The 19,815-nt window shown below is 49.0% G+C and overlaps 1 protein-coding gene and 1 long non-coding RNA gene across 4 annotated transcripts in view; one reads left to right on the top strand and one right to left on the bottom strand.

The window, feature by feature from the left end:
• IQSEC2 (IQ motif and Sec7 domain ArfGEF 2) overlaps nt 1-18,847 on the bottom strand; it is a 51,536-nt gene extending 32,689 nt beyond the window's left edge. Inside the window, exons 1-2 of one of the 3 annotated variants that reach the window (XM_032476045.1) lie at nt 18,810-18,847; nt 18,500-18,529 (exon numbers count right to left, since the gene is read on the bottom strand). Coding sequence is in view for 2 of the 3 variants with exons in the window: in XM_032476047.1 (XP_032331938.1) it covers nt 6,370-6,465; nt 8,261-8,286 (122 nt within the window). In the remaining variant the exon portion in view is untranslated. Of the gene's footprint in view, nt 1-6,369; nt 6,466-8,260; nt 8,415-18,499; nt 18,530-18,809 lie in introns of those variants that run through there. The other 2 variants (XM_032476047.1, XM_032476044.1) reach the window with 2 other exon arrangements.
• LOC116662250 lies at nt 577-18,141 on the top strand. Its single transcript, XR_004318286.1, has 3 exons — nt 577-662; nt 4,970-4,972; nt 18,131-18,141. It is a non-coding gene; the product is annotated as an uncharacterized LOC116662250 (long non-coding RNA).
• Nucleotides 18,848-19,815: the final 968 nt, after the last annotated feature.

The raw sequence follows: 19,815 nt of genomic DNA, 5'->3' as shown, positions 1-19,815 counted from the left end.
AGCTTACCTCTCCTGGACCACTGCAACAGCCTCCTCCCTCATCTCCCTTTCTTCTAAAATGCTAATTTGATCATGTCACTTTCCCTCCTCAAGAACTGCTCCTGGCTCTCCAGCTGCCTACCACAAAAAAGAAGTTGCCTGCCACAAAAAGCAGCAGCAGCAGCAGCCCGGGCTCCCCAGACAGCTGTTTGAGGCATGTCTAACTTCTGCACCCTCCAGCTAAGTTTAGTCTCACCATCTCTCAGCTCCAGGCCTTCGTGTACACTCTCAGAGACTCTCTCCCATCTCCACCTCTCAAAATCTTTATGGACCTCAGACGACTGGCTCGAACACTACTTTCTTCAGAAAAGTACCTGACTCACAAACCAGAAGTAATTCCTTTCCAAAATCTGTAGAGAAGTGTCTCCCGTGTCACTCAGGATCTCCGAGAACCAGGAGTAGGATGGAAGTTAGTGATTGCACCTGAGACCAAGGACTTTGGGTGTGAGGTGAATATTCACAGAGGTTCCCTTTTCCTCCTGCACTGTTACTCAGGATCGTGTCCCCCTGGCCTTCTGCTGACACCAACTCATCCTTGCCTCCACCCTTTCTCTCACCTTCTTTTGGGTCTAGCTCATTAATAACTCTCAAAGGATTTCAATTCTATAATCTGAAATTAAAATGTTTCTTTGTGAGTGGGGCCCACTGGAGTAATGCAACACAGGAGCCCTGCTCAAATCCATTTCTCCCATGCCAATACTCCAGTTTGGGCCTTCCAGCTAGCCTCCATGCAGACAATCCATTTTTCATACTGACTGCTAATGTGATATTTATGAAACATACATTTTTACCAAATTTCTCTCCTATTTAGAATCCATTCACGGGATACTTCGTCACCAGCAACGTTGGTCCTTAACCATTTTTAGAGGAACACAAGACTGCTTACACATTTAATGCAAGCCATGGACCATCTCCCCAACAGAAAATGCACACAGGTATACTCACACAACATTTTGCATTAAATTTCGGGAGGTTCATGGACCACCTGAAGCCATCTGGGACCCATGCAACCCAGGCTCTTAACTTCTGGCCCTACCCACTGATATCCAGATTCTTTTGCATATGCTGTTCCTTCTGCCTGAAACGTTCTTCCACATTTTGCCCTTCTGTCCCTGGCTACCCATTACTCATCCTCTAAGATTCAGCTCTTAGGTTGAGTTGACCTGCACCAGCCCTAGGTGAGACAAGATCCCTTCCATTGGGCTTCAAAAGTTCCCTGTGCTCTCCTCTGTCATAGCCCTCATCGGTCTCCCCTACTGACTGGGAACTTGTGGAAAGCAAGAATCATTACCCAACATAGGCCCTGGCCACAGCACAACTCAATCAGTGTCTCCTGAAATGAAAACTAATTATAGCTACCCTTTTCAGAGTACTCATTATGGGCCAGGCACTCAACAAGGTGAATTCTATTTATGATTTCTCCTTCTCCTCAATAAAGAAACCCCATGATGTTGGTGATATTGTGTTCTTTTTAGGAACTAGGTTCAGAGATGCGAAGTGAGTTATTTAAGGTCACCCAGTTAGTGGGTGACAGAGGTGGGATTGAAACTGAGACATGTTGGCCCCAACACAAGTATTGGTCCACCACGCTTCCCTGCCCTGGACTGTGAGTTTGGGAGGTGGCATCAGTAGCAGAAAAGGACCAAGAACCAGGGCCAGAATGCCCTGCCTGGGCTCCATTTCCCAGGGCCACCTACTTTTATTTTCTCTCCTATGTCACCTTCATGCCAAGACCAAGAATCTGGTTCTCTCTACTTATGGTTCAATCCCCTCTACCCCATATACTATTCTCAGCTTCCTCATCCCAAAGCCCCACCATCCTTTGTTGCAGAACCAGCCTGACACGTACAGCTTTCAGATCCAATCCAATCCAGTGCTACACACTAGCTATGAGGAAAACAAGACATGGGTAGTCCCTACTTTCAAGAGTTGATAGTCACCCAGGAGTTTTACATGTATCACCTCCAATCCTAAAATCAGCCCTGAGAGGTAAACAGGTGTTATCCTCATTACACAGATGAGGAAGTAGAGGCTCAGAGGCTTGCTGAAAGTCAAGAGCTGGTGAGTAGCCAGACTTGGACTTGAATAAAGGGGCTGACTCAAGTCGTCTTCCCCTAATAGGTCATCCTGCTTGGAAGAGCCAAAAGTGGGTAACTATTCCCGGCAGGGTTCGGGGATAAAGGAAAGCTCTTACTATCTCAAGACTCAGGGTACATGTTCCCCCCTGTAGGGGACAGATGGGGTTAGGTACTCCTCCTCTGGCAGCCCTCTGAACCTACTTCTGTTCCATCCCAAACCACACCATGCTGTCATTGTCTATGTGTCTCTCTCCCTTCCAGACTTGAGCTCCCTGACTGTAGGACCAGATATGGTTCATTCCATATCCCACCAATATTCAGCACAACGTCTAACTGGGAGCAGGCAAGACAAATGCTTACTAAATAAATGAGGTGGTATTTGAGCTAGTTATTAAAAGGAAAAGCAACATCTGAACAGGTGGATATTGGAAAAAAGGTATAGTGGAGGAGGGAAACGAGTTATTAAAAGCAAGGAAACGGGACCAAGAAAAAAGGCCAGTAATCTTAAAATTGTGACAGAGTACATACAATATGTTTTCCTTGTTGTTATGGGGGTTTTTCTTTTCATTACAAAAATGGGAACATACTATAAACCCTGTTCTAAAATTTGTTTTTTTAATATGACAATAAGTCTTGGAGATCTTTTCATGTCAGTATATAGAAATATATCTTTTTCTTTTGATCTGCTACAGAGTAATCCATAGTATGGGCAGATCATGAAGGAAAAGCTGTTCCCTACTGATGGACGTGGAGGTTGTTTTAATTGTTCATTATTATAAACAATGCTGCAGTGAACATCTCTGCACATGTCTGAAAGTAGTTCTGAAGGAAAGATTCCTAAAAGTGGAATTGCTGGGCAAAGGAATGCACATTTTGTTTAAAATGCAGGTAAATGTTCTTTCCCCAGCTGTGTAACATTTTAACAGATTGGCTAAAAAGCAAGATTATTCCTTCTCATATAATCCTGTCTTTATTAGAGAAGCATACACCATGCAAGCTTTCCATTAAGAGTTGGTGGAGAATGCTATCCTACAAGGGCATGTGATAAAGAGTTGCACAATCTAGCTTATGTTTGCAGTTGAGATGTTTTAGAACAGGCCTCTGGCTGGCCAAATTGGGGTCTATCTAGTAGTAAAAACTCTAGAGAAACCTAGCTCCAAGACATAGTTCTCAGCTTGGAAGTATACACACATTGAAGATTCTGGCGGAAGCTAACAAATTGGTCCCACAAGAAAATGGGACCAATTTGCACTCTAATCAAGGGATATGAGAGGTTCCATTTTGCTTACAATCCTTTCAATCTTTTAAATTTGGGTACTTTAAAATTAGTACTTCATTGTTGTTTTAGTTACATTGCTTTAGCTATTTGTAAGCTTCACCATCCTTTCTCATTCATTAGCTACGTGTCTACTTCTCTGAATTGTCAAATCATGTTATTTCTTCATTTTAAGTGGGGTGTGCACCTTTTTCTTACTGATTTCTAGGAGATGCTATAGATATAGAAAGAGATATTAACCTTTGCCTGATGTCTATATAGCAAATACTTTCCCCTTGTCTGTTTTAACTTTGTATACAGTCGCTTTCTCTACACAGTTCCTCACTTTAATATAGTTGAAATGATTGCTCTTTATGGCTCCTGAGTTTTTAAGTCGTGCTCAGAAAGGCTTCTCCACCCAGTTATAAAAATATTCTAGATTTTCCTCTGGTACTTTTATAGCTTTATTTTTTAAACTTCGTTTTTGTATGAGGCAGAGATTTAACTTAATTTTTTCCCAAATGGTAGCTAATAGTCCCATCCTATATACTGATACTCCACTGATTTGAAATGTATTCCTTGTCATAAATTAAATTTCTATATGAATATATGGGTTTGTTTCTAAATTCTCTATTATGTTCCATTTATGTATTCCTCTATTTCTGCGATGATATATTATTTGTAATTTCTGCAGCTTTATGGTAAGTTTTTGTATCTAATAAGGCAAGTCCTCCTTCATTGTTCCTTGTTTTCAAAATTTTCTTAGTAATTTATGGGCATTTACTTTTCCAAATGAACTTTAAAATCCAATTGCCCAATTCCCAAAGAAAATACCACTGAAATTTTAATGAGAAATACGTTGAACCTTTTGATCAAACTGGGGGAAAAAATGTCATTCTAAATCATACTGAATTCTTCCCATCCAAGAATAGGATATGACTCTGGATTTATTCAGTCTTCTTATAGCCTTTGAGGGTATTTTATAGTTTTCTACAGAAAAGTATTTTAGATTTCTTGTAAATTAGAATTGTATTTTATTTTTTGCTATTGTGAATGGAATCTTTTTTTTTATTATGTCTTCTAATTAATTCTTTATGGTATTCAAAGAAGCTAATGGTTTGGGTGTATATCTTGTATCTACCCATCTCACTGAATTTGCTTATTAGTTCTAATAATTCTTCCATTTACTCTCTTTGTAAATGAGAGTAGACAACCATATCATTTTCAAATAATGCTAATTCTGACTCTTTCTCATGTTTATACCATTTATTTCTTTTTTGAATCCCATTGGTTAAAACTTCCAGAAAGATGTTGGTTAGTGACAGTGATAGCAGACATCCTTGTTTTGTTCCTGAATTTAATGGAAATTTATCTAGCACTTCATTGTTGTCTTTGGTTTCTGATAAAAACTCTTTACCAAGTTAAGGAAGTTTTCCTTTCTAGCTTACTGTACTAGTTACCTGTTGCTGTTTAACAAGTTACTCCAATGCAGCAAGAGCTAACTAAGGCACTTACTAAGGGTATTTAAATCAAGAAAGGATGTGTGATTTTATAAAATTATTTTTCAGCATTTATAGAGATAGATTAAAAAGAAAAGATCGTATAACTATTAGTGTAATCAATTAGTCACAGCTTTCCTAAGCTTGAACAATCCCTGCACTCCTGGGACAAACCTTCATTTGTCATGATACAGACTTCTTTTAAGATACTGATGGGTTCAGACAGAGAATCTGTAATTTAAAATATGTGTTGCTCTATTAATATGTGAGATTAGGCTATACCTTTCTTTTTTTTCAGCCTAAACCTGTCCAATTATACCAGCCTTCTGAAATGAACCAGAAAGCTTTCCTTCTTTCCCTATTATCTGATCTTTCAAGATTGGCTTCCATAATACCAACTGGGCCTGGTATCATTTCTGAGGAGAAAATTTTGACCATCTTTTACATTTTTTCTACATTGTTCTATTCTATTGAGGTTTTCTGCTACTCCTTAAGTGATTTGGGTAATTTATATTTTCCTAGAAAACTACTCATTTCACCTAGATTTTCACATTTATTGGTATAAAATTATACAAAGCATTTTCTTAGGATTTTTTTCATATCCTCAGAATCTGTGGTTAAACCCTCTTCATCATGCCTTATTTTATTTATGTTTTCTTGTTTTTTTTCTCAGTCATATCTGCCAGAGGATGTCCTGTCTAGTTTACTGGTCTTTTCAAAAACCACCTCTTAGTTTATCAAACCTTTTGCTTTGTATCTCATTTTGCTCTGGGTTTGTCTATAGTAATTCCTTGATTCTGCTTTCTTGTGGTTGTTCTTTTTCTAGATCCTTGAGTGGAATAAGTAGGTCATTTAATTTCAACTGTCTTGTTCTCTAATAAAAACATTTAGACTACACGCTTTCCTCTGGGAACCCCCATGGTCACAACCTATAGGTTTTGATCCATAATATTCTCATTGACATTAATTCTAGATAGTCCATAAATTCCATTCTTATCTCCTCCTTAACACAAGCATTTTTATATTCTCAAATGGGCCTAGCCTTTTTGCTGTGGCTGTTAATATTATTTCATTTTATTGCATTATAATCAGAAAACGTAAAATGTGTTTTCAAATTAACTTGGAAAGAATCTTGTTCTCCAAAAGTGCAGGCAGATTGTTCCCTCGGCCTGAACACCCTTCCCTATCCTCTCCAACTGGTAAACTCTTACTCATCCCTCAAAACAGCTCAAATGTTACATATTCTAGGACCAACCACTCCCGCATGGTGGGGAGGGTATCTCGAGGAGAATTTTTAAGGAAGGACAGATTACACACAGACTGTGAACATCCTCTTTGATCTCCTGGCCTGGTCCTCCAGTCACTCTCCTCACCCGCTCAGACACCCATTCCACAATCACTCCAGGGGCTTGAAGGGAGATAGGGGAGGGGCTGGCAATGATAGTCATATTTGTCTGGAGGGGGGAGGGATGGGGAGAGGGGTGGGTCTAGCTCTTACCTGCTCTCTGCCAGCCTGCCTGAGGGGGTAAGCTTCATGGAGTCAAGGACCTGAGTAGGACAGCAATACTGGTGTAGAGTATGAGACGCTGTGGACCTGAGAGACAGCGAGAGACAGAGAGAGAAAGAGAGACAGAGAGAGAGAGAGACCGGGAGGGAGGGGAGAGGCAGGGTGGGGAATGGGGACAAGGAGGTGAAAGTGAGTCGGGGTAGGGGAAAGGGGAAGACTGGGAGGAATGGGTGGTAGAGGAGAGGGGATGGAAGAGGAGGGGTGGGAGGCAGGAGGGAAGGAAGAAGGGTAGGAGGAAGAGAAGGAAGGAAGGAAGGAAGGAAGGAAGGAAGAAAAAAAGAAAAAACCACAAAGTCAAGAAAGAGAGGACGGCACTCGAACCACAAACAGAACACAACGACAACAGGGGGCAGCAGAGACGAAAGAGCTGGGCTGGGCCTCCTGTGCTCCAGGTGACTCCGTGGGGACCTTGGCCACGGAGACACTGGGACACCACAGTAAGGAAGGGGGAAGGGAGCCCTCCTCACACCAGACGCCACACGGGTAGGGAAAATGGGAGGGGAAAGGACAGATGAAAGAGAAAGGGAAAAGGTGGATGGGGAGGGGGGCCCCCTTAGTGAAGACCCCTCATAAGAAGGGAGGGGAGGATGGGGAAGAGAGAGGCTCCGGGTCCAAAGGTGGGAAAGAACCCAGGCTGGAGTGGGGGTTGCAGGAGACACTGCGGGGACGAGAGGGAGGGAGACAGAGAGAAACCGAAAGAGACAAGGAAAGGGTGCGACAGAAAAGGAGAAAGACAGAGAAAGAGGAAGACAGAGAAAGGGCAAGACAAAAGACACAGAGAGAAGACAGGGAGAGGCAGAGAGTGCCAGAGCCGAGGAGAGGAGAGGCGAGGGCGGAGGAGAGCTGACAAGGTCTCAGTGGTCTTGGTGACAGGATGGGACTCGGGGCTGAGTGGCCGGGTGGGGCCCAGCGAGCCCTAGGAAGGGGTGGTTCTTGGCTTCCAAGACCGGTGCTGCGCCCCTAGCCTGGGGCCGGGCCCAGGCTCCGCCCCCCAGCGCTGTGCCCCCATCCCTAGTGCAGGGTCCAAAGGCCCCTCTGCCTCCTGCTTCCCGTGATTAAAGTCCAGAGAGTGGGAAGGGGGAGGAGAGATGGCAGGGTAGCCGAGGCTGAGGGCCTAGTCCCTGCCTTACCCAGCGCAGGGCAGATGCTGGGAGTGAGTGCCAGGTCAGCCAGCCCCTGTCCCCCACGAGCCCCTGAAGGCAGGTTGTGGTCAGGGCCTGGCCACTCAAGAGCCCGAGTAAAGGGCAGGAGAGGTGGCTGCAGGCCAGGCCAGCTGCCCACTATCTCCCTCACTGCCAATTGGAGGATGCCTGCATCTTAAGAACCTTACAGAGACTCCTGGACTCTGATACTCTTCCTTATCAGAGACTCTGGAATAACCGTCATCATCAGAACGACTGTTTCTCAAGTGCCATCTAGGTGCCAGTCACAGGCTCAAGTCATTGACTCATTACACCTGAGACTCTGGAGACCCTCAGACTGCTGGGATGTTGGTATCAAAGAATCTCAGCTGCTGCAGGCAGCCCTGCAGTGCCAGGCTAGCATGCCAGGGCAGCCACCAATCACGCCCCTGGTGGGCCCCAGACTGCAATGCTCAGGGCTCCAGGGTCCTCGCAGAGCTGGGCACCCAGATGCCCGTGGGCTCACCCACTCGAGCTGGTTCCGTCCTCCCAGCCAAAGGCCTCCAAGAGTCCAAGAGGGGAGCCAGGAACCAGGAAGCCAGGAGGCTGCTGAATCAGCAGCCCAGGGACCAGGTCCAGGCCTGGGCAGGAAGGGAGGGGGATCAGGCTGCAGGGTTGGGGGTGGGGGGCCAGGTTCCTACCTGCTGCTCCTCCCGGGGGGCTCCATGGGTCTGGACCTGTCCCGAGGGCAGGCCCCCTGGCCAGGGCGGTACCTCCACCGTGTCACCACCCCCTCCTCCCCAGCCCTTCCCTAGAAGGAGGAACCGAGGAGGCGGGGCCAGGCCTGCTGGGCTATAGGCCAGGCTGCAACTGGAAACTTTGCTCCTTCCCTGCTCCCTCAAGAGGGCTGGGAACTCCTAGTAAGAGGAAGCAGCTTTGAGAGCTCAAAGTGAGGCCTCTGGGCCAAACCTCAGGCTGGGCTCATTCCGTGCACCTCTGTGGGATTCTCCCCCAAGCATCCTGTCAAGTGTGTGTCACTAGCCCTATTCTCCCGAAGAGAAAATTGAGACAGAGAAACATTAAGTAACTTGGCACAGGTAATAGAGCTAGTTAAGTGGCAGAACTCCAACATCAGGACTTGGTTTGGCCATTCCCAAATCTGGAATCTGTCCCCTTGGTCATACTTTGCCTCTGAATACAGAAACCTTTCCATAGATGCTTTGCACAAACATTCTCATCTTCCACACAGTCAAAGAGACTGTGTTGGGTGGTTATGCTGGCATGTTCCGGACCAAGTCAAATGCAAATCACCCATTTGGGGAAATCAAGATGATGCCCCAGCCAATATTCTTGACCATCACAATAAGCTCTCGATCTCTCCTGCACTGTTTTCGGGACTGGCTAAGAGAAATACTCCCTGAAGAGAAAAGCACAAATCAGAAGAAATGCCATCCACAATCAAGAGGCTGTTCTTCTAAGGAAATTGCCTCATCTGATTTTACACAGGGGGAAACTGAGGCCTGGAGAGGGAAAAAGTCTTACTAAAGTTCATACAGCTGGTCGGACTAGAATCCAGGTGTCCTGACTCCCCACTGACCTACCACAGTAATCTCTCTCTCCTCCTTATGTGGGGGGTTGGAGAAAAGAGAGGATGTGGAGGATGGGAAGGATGCAGGGTTCCTGAAGAGTACCCCAGATCCAGCACAGAGTGCTCCTGTCCTTTCACGGCCCTAGAGCCCAGGCTCCTGGCTGTTCTGAGCAGAAGGCAGCCCTGGGAGGGGCCAGGGGGCCAGTGATCTAGAAGGAATTGGAGCTGACAGGCAACAGGCCAGCCTTCCTGCCTTCCTGCCTCCCTGCCGGGGCAGCTGGTTCCTCTCAAGAAAGCCAAAGCTGCTGGGAGAGATAGGCCCTCCGGACCACCGCAAAGTTGGCCCACAGCCTGGTAGGAGCTGAGAGACAGAAATTCAAGTCCTGGTTCTAAGGTGGATGCTGTGTGACCTTGGGCAAGCCCCTTCCCCTCTCTGTTGAGACAAAGAGCTAATAACATTTTGGTGTCTGGCAGAGCTGGGTACAAGTCAGAGCTCTACCACTTTTCAGTTGGGTGACGCCTCGGAGGCCCAGCTTGTTCTTCGGCAAAAGATGAGCGGCAACATCCTACTTCACAGATTCTTGTGAGGTTTCAGTGAGAGAGGAATTATGCACATGCTGGAGAGTCTCAGCTTGAGCCTGAGAAGGTATGAGCCTTCTCCCGGGGAGGCAAGGGAGGCTCCTTGGAAGCCTGTTTGTTTCAGGCAGGGGAAGATTTCTACGAAGATATCTCTTCATCTGAGCCACTCTTGGAATTCATACATATCTGAACCTGTTAGGTAGACTCATGCGATAACCCCCGAGGGGTTGAAAGGAAGAAGGAGTTAGGGGTGAGGAGCTTAACCCAGCCACAGGGCAGGCCTTTGTTCACATATTCAACAGATCCCGTGAACCAGGCCCTGAGCTGGGGGCCAGATACAGCAGTGACTAAGGGGAGTCAGTGTCCTGATCTCATGGAGCTCATATCCAAGAGAGAGGAGACAGACATTATTTAATTGCTAATGGAATCAAGCTGGGCAAAAAGTAGAAGGAGCAGGGGGAGAGTGTTCCAAGCAGAGGGAACAACTCGGGCAAAGGACCTGAGGTGGTATTTCCAGGAACTGCAAGGAGGCCAACGTGGCTGAGTGGAAAAAGCAAAGGGGAGACAAGCGAGACGGGGGATGTAGGCGGGGGCCCAATCACGCAGAGCCTCAGAGGCCCTGATAAGGTTTCAGGTATTTATCTTAAGAGGAATTTGGAAGCCTGTGGTTCATGGATGGGCCTGGGGTGGGAAGTGTCTCTGAAGCCCCTGAAGTTGTATGAAAAATACTAGTAAGAGAGCATTGCCAGGGAGAACACTGCTTTCATCAGATGCTCAGCTGGGTTTGTGATCCCGAAAGGAGCAGGGACGCTCGTTATATGATTCCAGTCAGCAAATGGCTACCATGAGCTAGTGTCAGGCATCCTAGGATCTTCTGTGCACTGCCCCTTGCCTCACCTCGAACTGGTCTCAGCCTTCCTCCCCATCTTCAATCTGTGCTCCCCCGAGATGGAAGTGCCTGCAATTCTCTGTCACACTCCGCTTTCTGCCCTCAAATTTGCCTCTGCTCAAAAGGCCCTTTTCCACCACCCTGCCCCACTGCCACCTCCCCACCTCACTAGCTCCTCCTTGTTGCTCACAAGTCTGCTCAGAGGTTGTGCCCTCTGGGAACCTGCCCGATCCCTCCCCTGTGCCCTTTCCCCAAGCCCTCAAGCTTCTCTCAGCACTGTCTGTTCGCATGCTGTTGCCTCTTCTGGGCTAGGGGCTCGGTAGGGACAGGGGCTGTGCCTTAGTCATCCCAGTGTCCCCAGAATTCTGGCAAAGGGCATGTAGTCACACAAGTCAGCAGGTGTTGGGAGACAGACAATCCACAGAGGTGGAGGCTGCAAGATGGACTGATGGACACTAGAGGGCACTGTGACCACTGGAATCCCAGCCCACCACTGGCCAGGCTGACCCAGGCTGGCTCTGGGATCAGGCAGGTGTAGAAGCATGGAAACTCTGTTCCTGGGTCCTGCAGTGCCTCAGTTCTGGGCCTAACTGACCAGGGTCCTGGTCCTAGCCTCCCAATTTACCTTCTGCCCCCTTTCCAGATTATTCCTCATGATAGCCCATCCCACTGCAGATACAGCTATAGTTGTTCATGAATGCAGGTACCAAACACTGCTCCCACAGCCCCAGCACACATTTTCTTGCTCTGCCCACAACATTCTCCACTTCACTTCACCCTACCCCCATCCCTTACCAGGCTAACTTCTATTCATCCTCCAAGTCTCAGCTTAGACGTCAGCTTGGAGAAGACTCCCTGACCCTCAGGCTGGACTGGGTACATTTCTGAGATGTTCCCACAGCAGCCTAGACTTCCCGTGTAATTGTCTGTTTCCTTATCTGTTTTCCTAACTGACGGTGAGTTTCCTCGGAGCAGGAAACTCATTCATCATTGTATCAACCACATTTCATTTAGCCCAGTGTCTGGCACATAGTAGGTGCTCAAGAAATCACCCTGCAGTGAACAAATGTCTCAATGGACGGATGGATGGGTGGGTGGATGGATGGATGACCTCAGGCAAGTCACTTTACCTCTCTAGGTTTCTGTTTCCTCATCTGTAAAGTGGATACAATCACCCCTACCTGGCAGAGCCACCAGGAGGATTCAAGATAATGTGTGTCCAATGCTCCCTAACAGTGCCTGAGACATAGCACACATTTTTTGAATCAAAGCCATTATTACTTGAAGGAGTTGAAGGAGGTTCTGCCTTGAGCCTGGCAGGATCTCTCCTACTCAGGCTTACCATCTATATGTGGAAGATGACTTGAACAATAATATGAAAACAATCATTTTATTAAAAAAAATCACAACAGCACCTGTTATGTGCCAGGCCAGAAGTTGGAGGTCCCCAAGGAGATGGGGGGCAGCTTCCAGTCTCAGCCAGAGGATGTGAGGCCAGGGCCAAGGTCAGAGCCATGGGCCTTGCCCCTGCATCTGGAGAACAGTCATTACACGTACAGCTGGTTCCAAACTCTTTACTCATAGGTGAAAACTTGTCTAAGCGGTCATTAATTCCCTCTTTAATTAATGTAAAAACTGCAGGGTTTGTATTAATGGAAAAGTAAGCTCAAGCGTCAAGCTGATCATATTGATAATGTGTGTTTGTAATTATATACTGCAGATAACTATAAATTCAGTCATGACACTCATAAAATGTGAAAGTTCCTGAAACAACCAAGAACTTGGGTAGCAGCTGTACCATGAGGAGCATTATGCCTGTGGTTCTGAGGCTCTGAAAATCACTGCACACTGGGAGCAATGGTAATATTCACTGCGCACTTAAAAGCTGTTTTGGCACAAAATAAGGGGAAATTTTTAGATACAACAGGGCGTTTTGATGCAAGAGCATGGAACCTGAAAGCACAGTGAGCAAAGGTCGATGTGCATTCGAGTAGGAACCAAAACCTTGATAGACGAGTAAGCTTACAAATCATGGGCCTCTGAGCGGACTGCTCCCCAGGCTCTGACCTCACTTGTGAACACATAAAAGCTATGGTCACTGCAGAAGAAATACCAAGTACCAAGAATTTTCCCCTGTACCCTCACCCACTTCTAGGAGAATCAACTCCCACATACAGCCCCTTGCCACCTTGTGTTACCAAAGGATGGACAGAAACGCTGCAGTCGTATGGGGTGGACCCCAAAGCTGGAAGGTCACTTAGCTTCCAGGTTGGTGACCACATCAGGCTGCCTGAGAGCAGAGGGAGGCAGTCCAGAGAGCAGAGTCAGTGGCAAAGAGATGACAGGGATCAAGCAAGCCATGAAAGATGGCGAGAGACAAGGCACGGGCCCAGGAGATGCAGAGAGCAAGAGCGAGAGTGAGCGAGCGAGCAAGAGACAGAAAGAGAGAGAAGGAGGGAGAAAGCAATCTTGAGAAGGCGATCTTGGTCCTTAACTTCTTGATCCCACCTTCAGTTGGTGTGAGGCCTGGCTATACATCATTCACCACTCTTAGATTCTGTGATATGTAGCTCACAATATTCCAACCCCCCCACCCTTTATTCTTCCACGCATTTGAGTGGGTTTCTGTTCCCTGCAACAAAATGTACCCAGACTAAGACAAGGGAAAATTGGGGACATAAGTGCAGGGCTGGCATAAGCAGAAACGCCTAAAGAACTCTTATGTAGGGAAGGGTGAATGCAATTATACAGTGTTTGTGTTTGTTCACCCAGATGCTCCCTAGTTTCCTGATGCTTGCGACCACAGATATGTGCTACAGCCACATACGCTCTCTCACACACACACACTGACATTCAGTGGACACCAAAACAAATGAGCGGCAACCAGAGATGCTGCTCTGCAGACACCCTGCCGCGCAGGGACGCCTGCCAGCAGTCAGCAATGGCCCTGCGCTCTTTGCTCTTCGCACCCACACAGACGCGGCGCGACCAGGCTGCAGGAGCGCATCCACATTGAGAACGCAGTGGTGCTGCCCGCGAGGCTCGGGCAAGTGACTCATCCCCAGGGCTGCTAATTAAAGCCAGGACAGAGGGGACAGAGAGGAGGGGAAGGGAAGAGAGAGAAGGCAAGTTTATTTTGGTGCCAACCAGGCACACAGCCAGCATAGGGGTCACCCACTTCCTGGGGCTGGGCCAGGCAGGGGCAGGGGAATGCAAACGGGAAGGGGAGGGAAGACCCCTTATCCCTTCTTGCCCCTGGTGAGCTTCCTGGAAAGGTACCTCAATTGGGAAAATTATCCAACTCCCCCGACCCCACATCTCCCTCCTCCTCCATCCCACTATCAAGATTCCAGTTCTCCCCACTCCAGCCTCTTGTCCTTACAACTGGCTTCTCCTCATCAACACACTCCCAATTGGGCTTGCCAGAGCTGGCTCATCTGTGTCTGTAAGCCCGCTTCCATCCCCCCATGGATCACCCAACACAGGCCGGGTACAGAGGGAATGCTCTGTACGTGCTTCTGGAATACAACCAGGTATAGCTTGGTGGTCTGAATTCCTATCCTAGTTCTATTGGGAGGTAAATTACCTTAACTCTCTAAGCCTCACTTTCCTCCCCTGTAAAGTGACTAGAATATATACCCTATAGGATTATTGTGAAGATGAAATGAGAGAATACATGGTGGCCGGCATATACGGGCTTTAGCTCTCACCAAGTAAGCGCTGATAAACCATACCTCACCTCAGGCCCGGGGTAGCGGCAGTTACACAGAGCTGAGTTCCAAGCCTAGCTCTACCACACAGGACCTGGGGGAGCCCAGACAAGCCACATAAAATCTCAGAGCACTGGCATATGTGTAAAATGGAGATTCACAATATGACACCTTAGATTTATTGTAAAGATCTGTGCCCATCAAGGGTCCTGTGTGAAGTCCAGGTCTCAGAAGCAACTTGATGCGTTGCAGAAGTGGTTACCGAGGCTAGCAGGAGGGGCTCCAACTGATGGGGCCAGGAAGGAGGAAGCAGTCTGGGAGGACTAGGGCAGACAGGGGAAGGCTTCCCAGAGTGGGCAGGACTGGAGTTGGCCCCCCTCAACCCAGACCCAGGGAGCATTCAGCAGGCAGTAAGTGACAAGGCTCCAGGCAAAGAAAGTGGTGGGAACTGGGCTGGGCAGGTTGGGGAACCAGGGCTGCACTGAACAGGAGGCAGGGAGAGGAGTCAGACGCAGCTAGGGCAGCTCTGGGGACTGGCGGTGTCTTGGACATGCAGACAGGGGAGCCACAGAAGGTCTATGAGATCTCAGCCACCCCAGATTGCCAGGAGGTCAAAACAAGGAAGATGCTCAGAGATTATCTAACCCAAACTCCCGTTGGACAGATGGGGGCACTGAGGCCCGGAGTGGGAGGCCTCCTCTGGGAACAGAGCCAGTGCTGGCTCCTCCTCCCACTTCTCCCGACAGCAGCGGCTCCCGTTGCCATGGGGACATCCCTGGCTCTGCGGGTGTCAGCAGCCTCCCCCACCCCCTCCCTCCTTCCTTAGCAACAGGCCACCTCCTCTGGCTCTTATCCTTGCGTGCCTAGCAACCTCAGCCTGGTACCCAGCCCCCCCCCCCCCCCCCCCCCCGAGTTCCAGCCTGACCCTCACTGCAGCGACTGCCTCTGGGCCTGGGCTCCCTCCTCATCTGCTGGCAGAGGTATCAGCCCCTCCAGCCCCTCTGGTTTCAAGTTCTACGCCTCTCTACATTTCTTGAGCTTGACTCTCATGTATATGACGATGGATTGGGTTAGGGGAGGGCAGAGGGCACTATAATATGTTGAGCCACTATTTTACACTGAGCATTGCTTTAAGTTCTCTCATCAACCTAGAGAAGTCAGAATTCTTGTCCCCATTTCACCGAGGAGGAAACTAAGGATCAGAGAAGCTAAGTGACTCGGCAAAGAACACACAGCTAGGAAGCAGGCTCTGCTGAGAGCTAGCTTTGTGACATTGAGCCATCGCTAGTCTGTTTCTGGACCTGGCTTTAAGGTGCCTGTAGGTCTGACAACGTCTCATGGACCTACAGGAAGTCCTGGCACCTTCCTCTGCCCACAACCCTCTCCCAACACCAGCTGTTCAGCTCTAATTAGACTCCACAGTTCTTCTGGCACCCGTACCTGGAAGCCCTCACGCCTGGGCCCTGCCACGGGTGGTTTTCAATCCACCAATCCTGCTCACTCCTCCCTGTTTCCACAACAGCTGAGGCCTAGCTCCCCTCCTTGGTGTTTCTTCCATCTTCCTAATCTTTCTTCTCCACACATACAATGTTTATTAGATGAGGACCCTGGGGCCCCAGGGAGCAAACAGATCTGTTCACAGTCAAAGCCACTTAGCCATAAGTGGAATTCTTTGCCCAGATCCAGTTGCTGCCCCTTCTATGCTGCCAAGCCCACCCTCTCTCCTCCAGCCTCCCCAGGCACCCACTGATGACAGATGGCTGTGACTCAGCCCCCACAAGACCAGCATTCTGAACTTTGACATTTGCTCCTTTCCTGGCCAGATCTGTTTTAGCCCAATTAATTGCCCCCCCCCCCCAGCCCCTCCTCACTTCCAGTGCCTGCTGGTTCTATTTCCAGGGATGCCCTCCTTATGCAAAGTCTGCGTGTCAGTCCTCCACAGTCCAGCTCAGACACCGCCTTTACCAGGAACCGCTTCCTGACCCCTCACTGAAGTCAGCTCAAGAATTTACATGTGGGTCTGAGAGCATCCTCAGATGACCCCACCCAGCCCTGGTTCCAAGTTAAAGGATCTTCTTCCTGTGTTTGCAAGATCTTTCCCCACAAGTGCTGTTTTAGGTCCCTTGTGCAGCCCAAGGGTGACCCTTGCTTCCCCAACTGCTGAGTCCTTAAGGCCACTGTTGTCTCCTTGACTGTGGGTCCAGGATGAATGTCGGGAAGTACATCTTTGTAAAACAAATGCCACCTTTGGAAGCAGACAGCCCAGGGTATGAGTCAGAGTGATGCCACCCTGCCCCCATTGCTTTTCTTTCCCTGGGCAAGGGACTGACCCCCTGGGGAGCCTCATCTTCCTTATCTGTAAATCAGGGATCCCAATCCATGTCTAACTGAGCTGTTGTGAGCATTAAAGAAGATCACGTTCAGAGTTCTTAATGTGTGAGGAGCAAATGATAACTGCTATGATTACTAATATTAGGATGAGGTTGAGGGGGACTATTATTAACTGCAAGGCTGTCAAGGGCTTCTGCAGGGATGGCGTGGGCAGGGCTCTGGGCTTGGTGCCAGACAGACCTGGATTTGAATCCTGGCTCCACCATAAATTAGGGGTGGGGCTATAGGCAAATGCATAACCAGCCCGAGCCTCAGTTTCCTCAACTGTAAAATGATGATGATAAGGCCAGGCCAGGTTCCGCCTACCGTGTCATTGGGAGGATCAAACAAAAGAAAGGCCCTGACAACTTCTGTGAGTTGTAAAGGCCCAACGTATGTCATCATGTGATTTATGTTTATGATCATTATGAAACACTCTGAGCTATATGTCCTAGGCACTCACCTGCTGGGAAGAGCTAGAGACGCCTTCAGCTGGGTTCCTTGACAAGAAGAAGGCAAATTCACAGGGGGTGCCTGGGGGCCTGTGCTCTGGAGTCAACCCAAGTTACCTCTCTCCAAACCCACAGTGGGGAATCAGGATTGGTGTCCTTTGCTAGACTAGTGCCTTCCCAAATGCTAGAACAGGCTATGCCCAGACCATACTCCTTGGCTGCCCACTGGGACATCGGGCTCATCCCATACCCCCTGCCTGGGATGCTAGGACACAGCATGTCTCATGACGCACCTCCGTCTGTGTGCTGGGATCCTCTGCCCTCCTCCCATATCTACGGCCTGGATGCCAGGACTTGGGCTGCTGCATATGGCCAGGCAAGCTGTGCCTTGCACAAGGGTTCACAGCCAAAAGGGCATGAGTCGGGGCTGAAATTCAACCTGTGCTCTGTTCACTGAGCTGGGAACCCTGGGGAGGGCCTGCCAGAGCCCCATAGAAAGGGATCATTCCTCCAACTGGTCCACTCAGTGGATTCTACTGTTCGTGCATGTGTCATATGTGTCAGTCGCAGCCCTGTCTGGGACCGAGTGTGCCCATCTCATCACCCTGCTGCCTGGACCCATCTCATTTCAGAGGCCCAGCCCATCACCCCTGGCCTGGATGCTGGCTGACTGGACCCTACCCTGAGCCCCACCATCATTCCCATATATAGTCCCTATCCTTGACACTTGTGTTTTCATGAAGCTTCTGATGGGTTAAGGCCTGAGAAATGCACTAATAGTCCTTGTGTCTACCTCAGTTTTACCCTCACTTCCTCAAATGACAGATTGGTCACACCCTGAAAACTTACTGAGGCTTGTAAGCCTTTTTCACCAAGCATGCAAAAAAAAGTTGCACTTTATCATCATGTATATTTCTAATGTCTAGAATGTGTCACATTGAAAGTCCATCCAAATCCCACTACTCAGGGCTACCGTAGTTCAGGGAAGAGCACAAACACCAGACAAGGGAAGCCCCACTTCTATCATGTCCTCTTCTCTTGGGAGATGAGGTTGGGTCCAGAGCCAATCTCTCTGCAAGTTGGCTTTAACCTGTGGGCAGCTCCCATGAGCCCCTCCAGTGTTCAGCCAGTTGGGCAGAAAAGACTAAGGAACGGTTTTCAACCCCCTCCCCACACTTGCAACATTCACCCTGGCCCTCCCAATCTACTCCATCCCCACCCCTAACACCAATGGGACAAAACCCCTGGAGCTGGCCCCCACCCCTCCCATGGATCCCGAAGTAACAAACCAGAGGCCCCACCCTAGTCCCTGCCCCCTCTCCCAACTACTACTAAAGAAAGGAGGTACTGACCTGACTGTTCTGGAATTCTCACCATCAGATCTGAAAGAGAAAGACAGAGAAAAAAAAAAAAACAGCCATCAGCATATGCTCTCTACTTTTCTTCTCTCTATGCCCTATGCAGTGGCCCTGAGACCTAATAGACATCATGAAAATGGGGGGTAGGGTATTTCATGCGGAGGGAAGAGCCAGTGCAAAGGACATGCGATGGTGGAGGGCCTAGCCCATTGCTGGGACAGGGAGAAGGACAGGGTGGCTGGGGTGGCATGAGCAGTGGGGAAGAGTAGTTGGAGGTGAGGTTGAACAGATGCCAGGAACCCACCATGTGGGGCCTAGCAGGTCATGGTGAGGAGTGAAGCATTTCTCCGAGTGGCTGAGAGTCAGCCAGCAGCTGTGGGCAGGGTCTGTCAAACCCAGACAGACCAAGCCCCAGATACTGGCTCTGCCACTTACCAGCCCCGTGACCCGGGCAAGTCACCTCCCCGCTTGGAATCTGAGCCTCAGTCTCCCTACTTGTCACACAAGGCCAATCCTCCCAGGGCTGTTGGGATGATTAAGCCCTTTGGAACCCAGCAGACAAATGCCAGGTATTATTAACAACATAGAAAAGGCTTTGCCAATTGCCTGGTCCAACCTGCTTATTTTCCAGATGAAGAGAATGAGGCTGAGAGAGTGAGTCAGCTGCTGGGCTCCTTTCTACTACATCGGTCTGCCTTCTCCATTGTGAGGCCCCCACGGAGACAAAGGAAGGACAAGAGAAGAGAATGGAATAGGGACAGCTTTGGGGGGACCAAGCAAAGGAGTGAAATCGGAACCACGCCCCTCCAGCTGCTCCTCCCTAAGAAGTCTGTGTGTGTGTGTGTGTGTGTGTGTGTGTGTGTGTGTGTGTGGTGTGTTGGGGGTGGGGAAGGGGAGAAAGAAGGACCAGGGAACTTGGAAGAATCCAACAAGTGTGCGAAGCAGCCTTCCTGTCCCCTTTTGTCTTCTTCCTTCTTGGCCCTCCCTCCCCCACCCCCACTCCCATGGTGGACTGCGGAGGAGACATAGATGAACACATCACAGGCTCTGTCCTCAGGTGGCAGAACCAAGAAGCGACCTGAGTGAGGGGAGGATCCTCTAGGCTGAGTGCAAAGCCAGAGGGACACGTGGGAAGGGGAGTCAGGGCTCAGGGTGAGCATTTGCTGGAAGATTGAACGGAGGGCCCACCCACCAGGTGGGGCAGGCAAGCATCTGGGTGCAAGAGCTCAGACAGTGGGTGAGGCCAGTGCTTCCAGTTCTGCTACTTACTAGCCATATAATCCCAGGGCAGGTACTCCCTGATGTCCAGC

Source organism: Camelus ferus, chromosome X (genome assembly GCF_009834535.1).
Source record: "Camelus ferus isolate YT-003-E chromosome X, BCGSAC_Cfer_1.0, whole genome shotgun sequence".
NCBI lineage: Eukaryota > Metazoa > Chordata > Mammalia > Artiodactyla > Camelidae > Camelus > Camelus ferus.
Note: the sequence above shows the minus strand (reverse complement) of the source record. Positions and strands in the feature narration are given on the sequence as shown.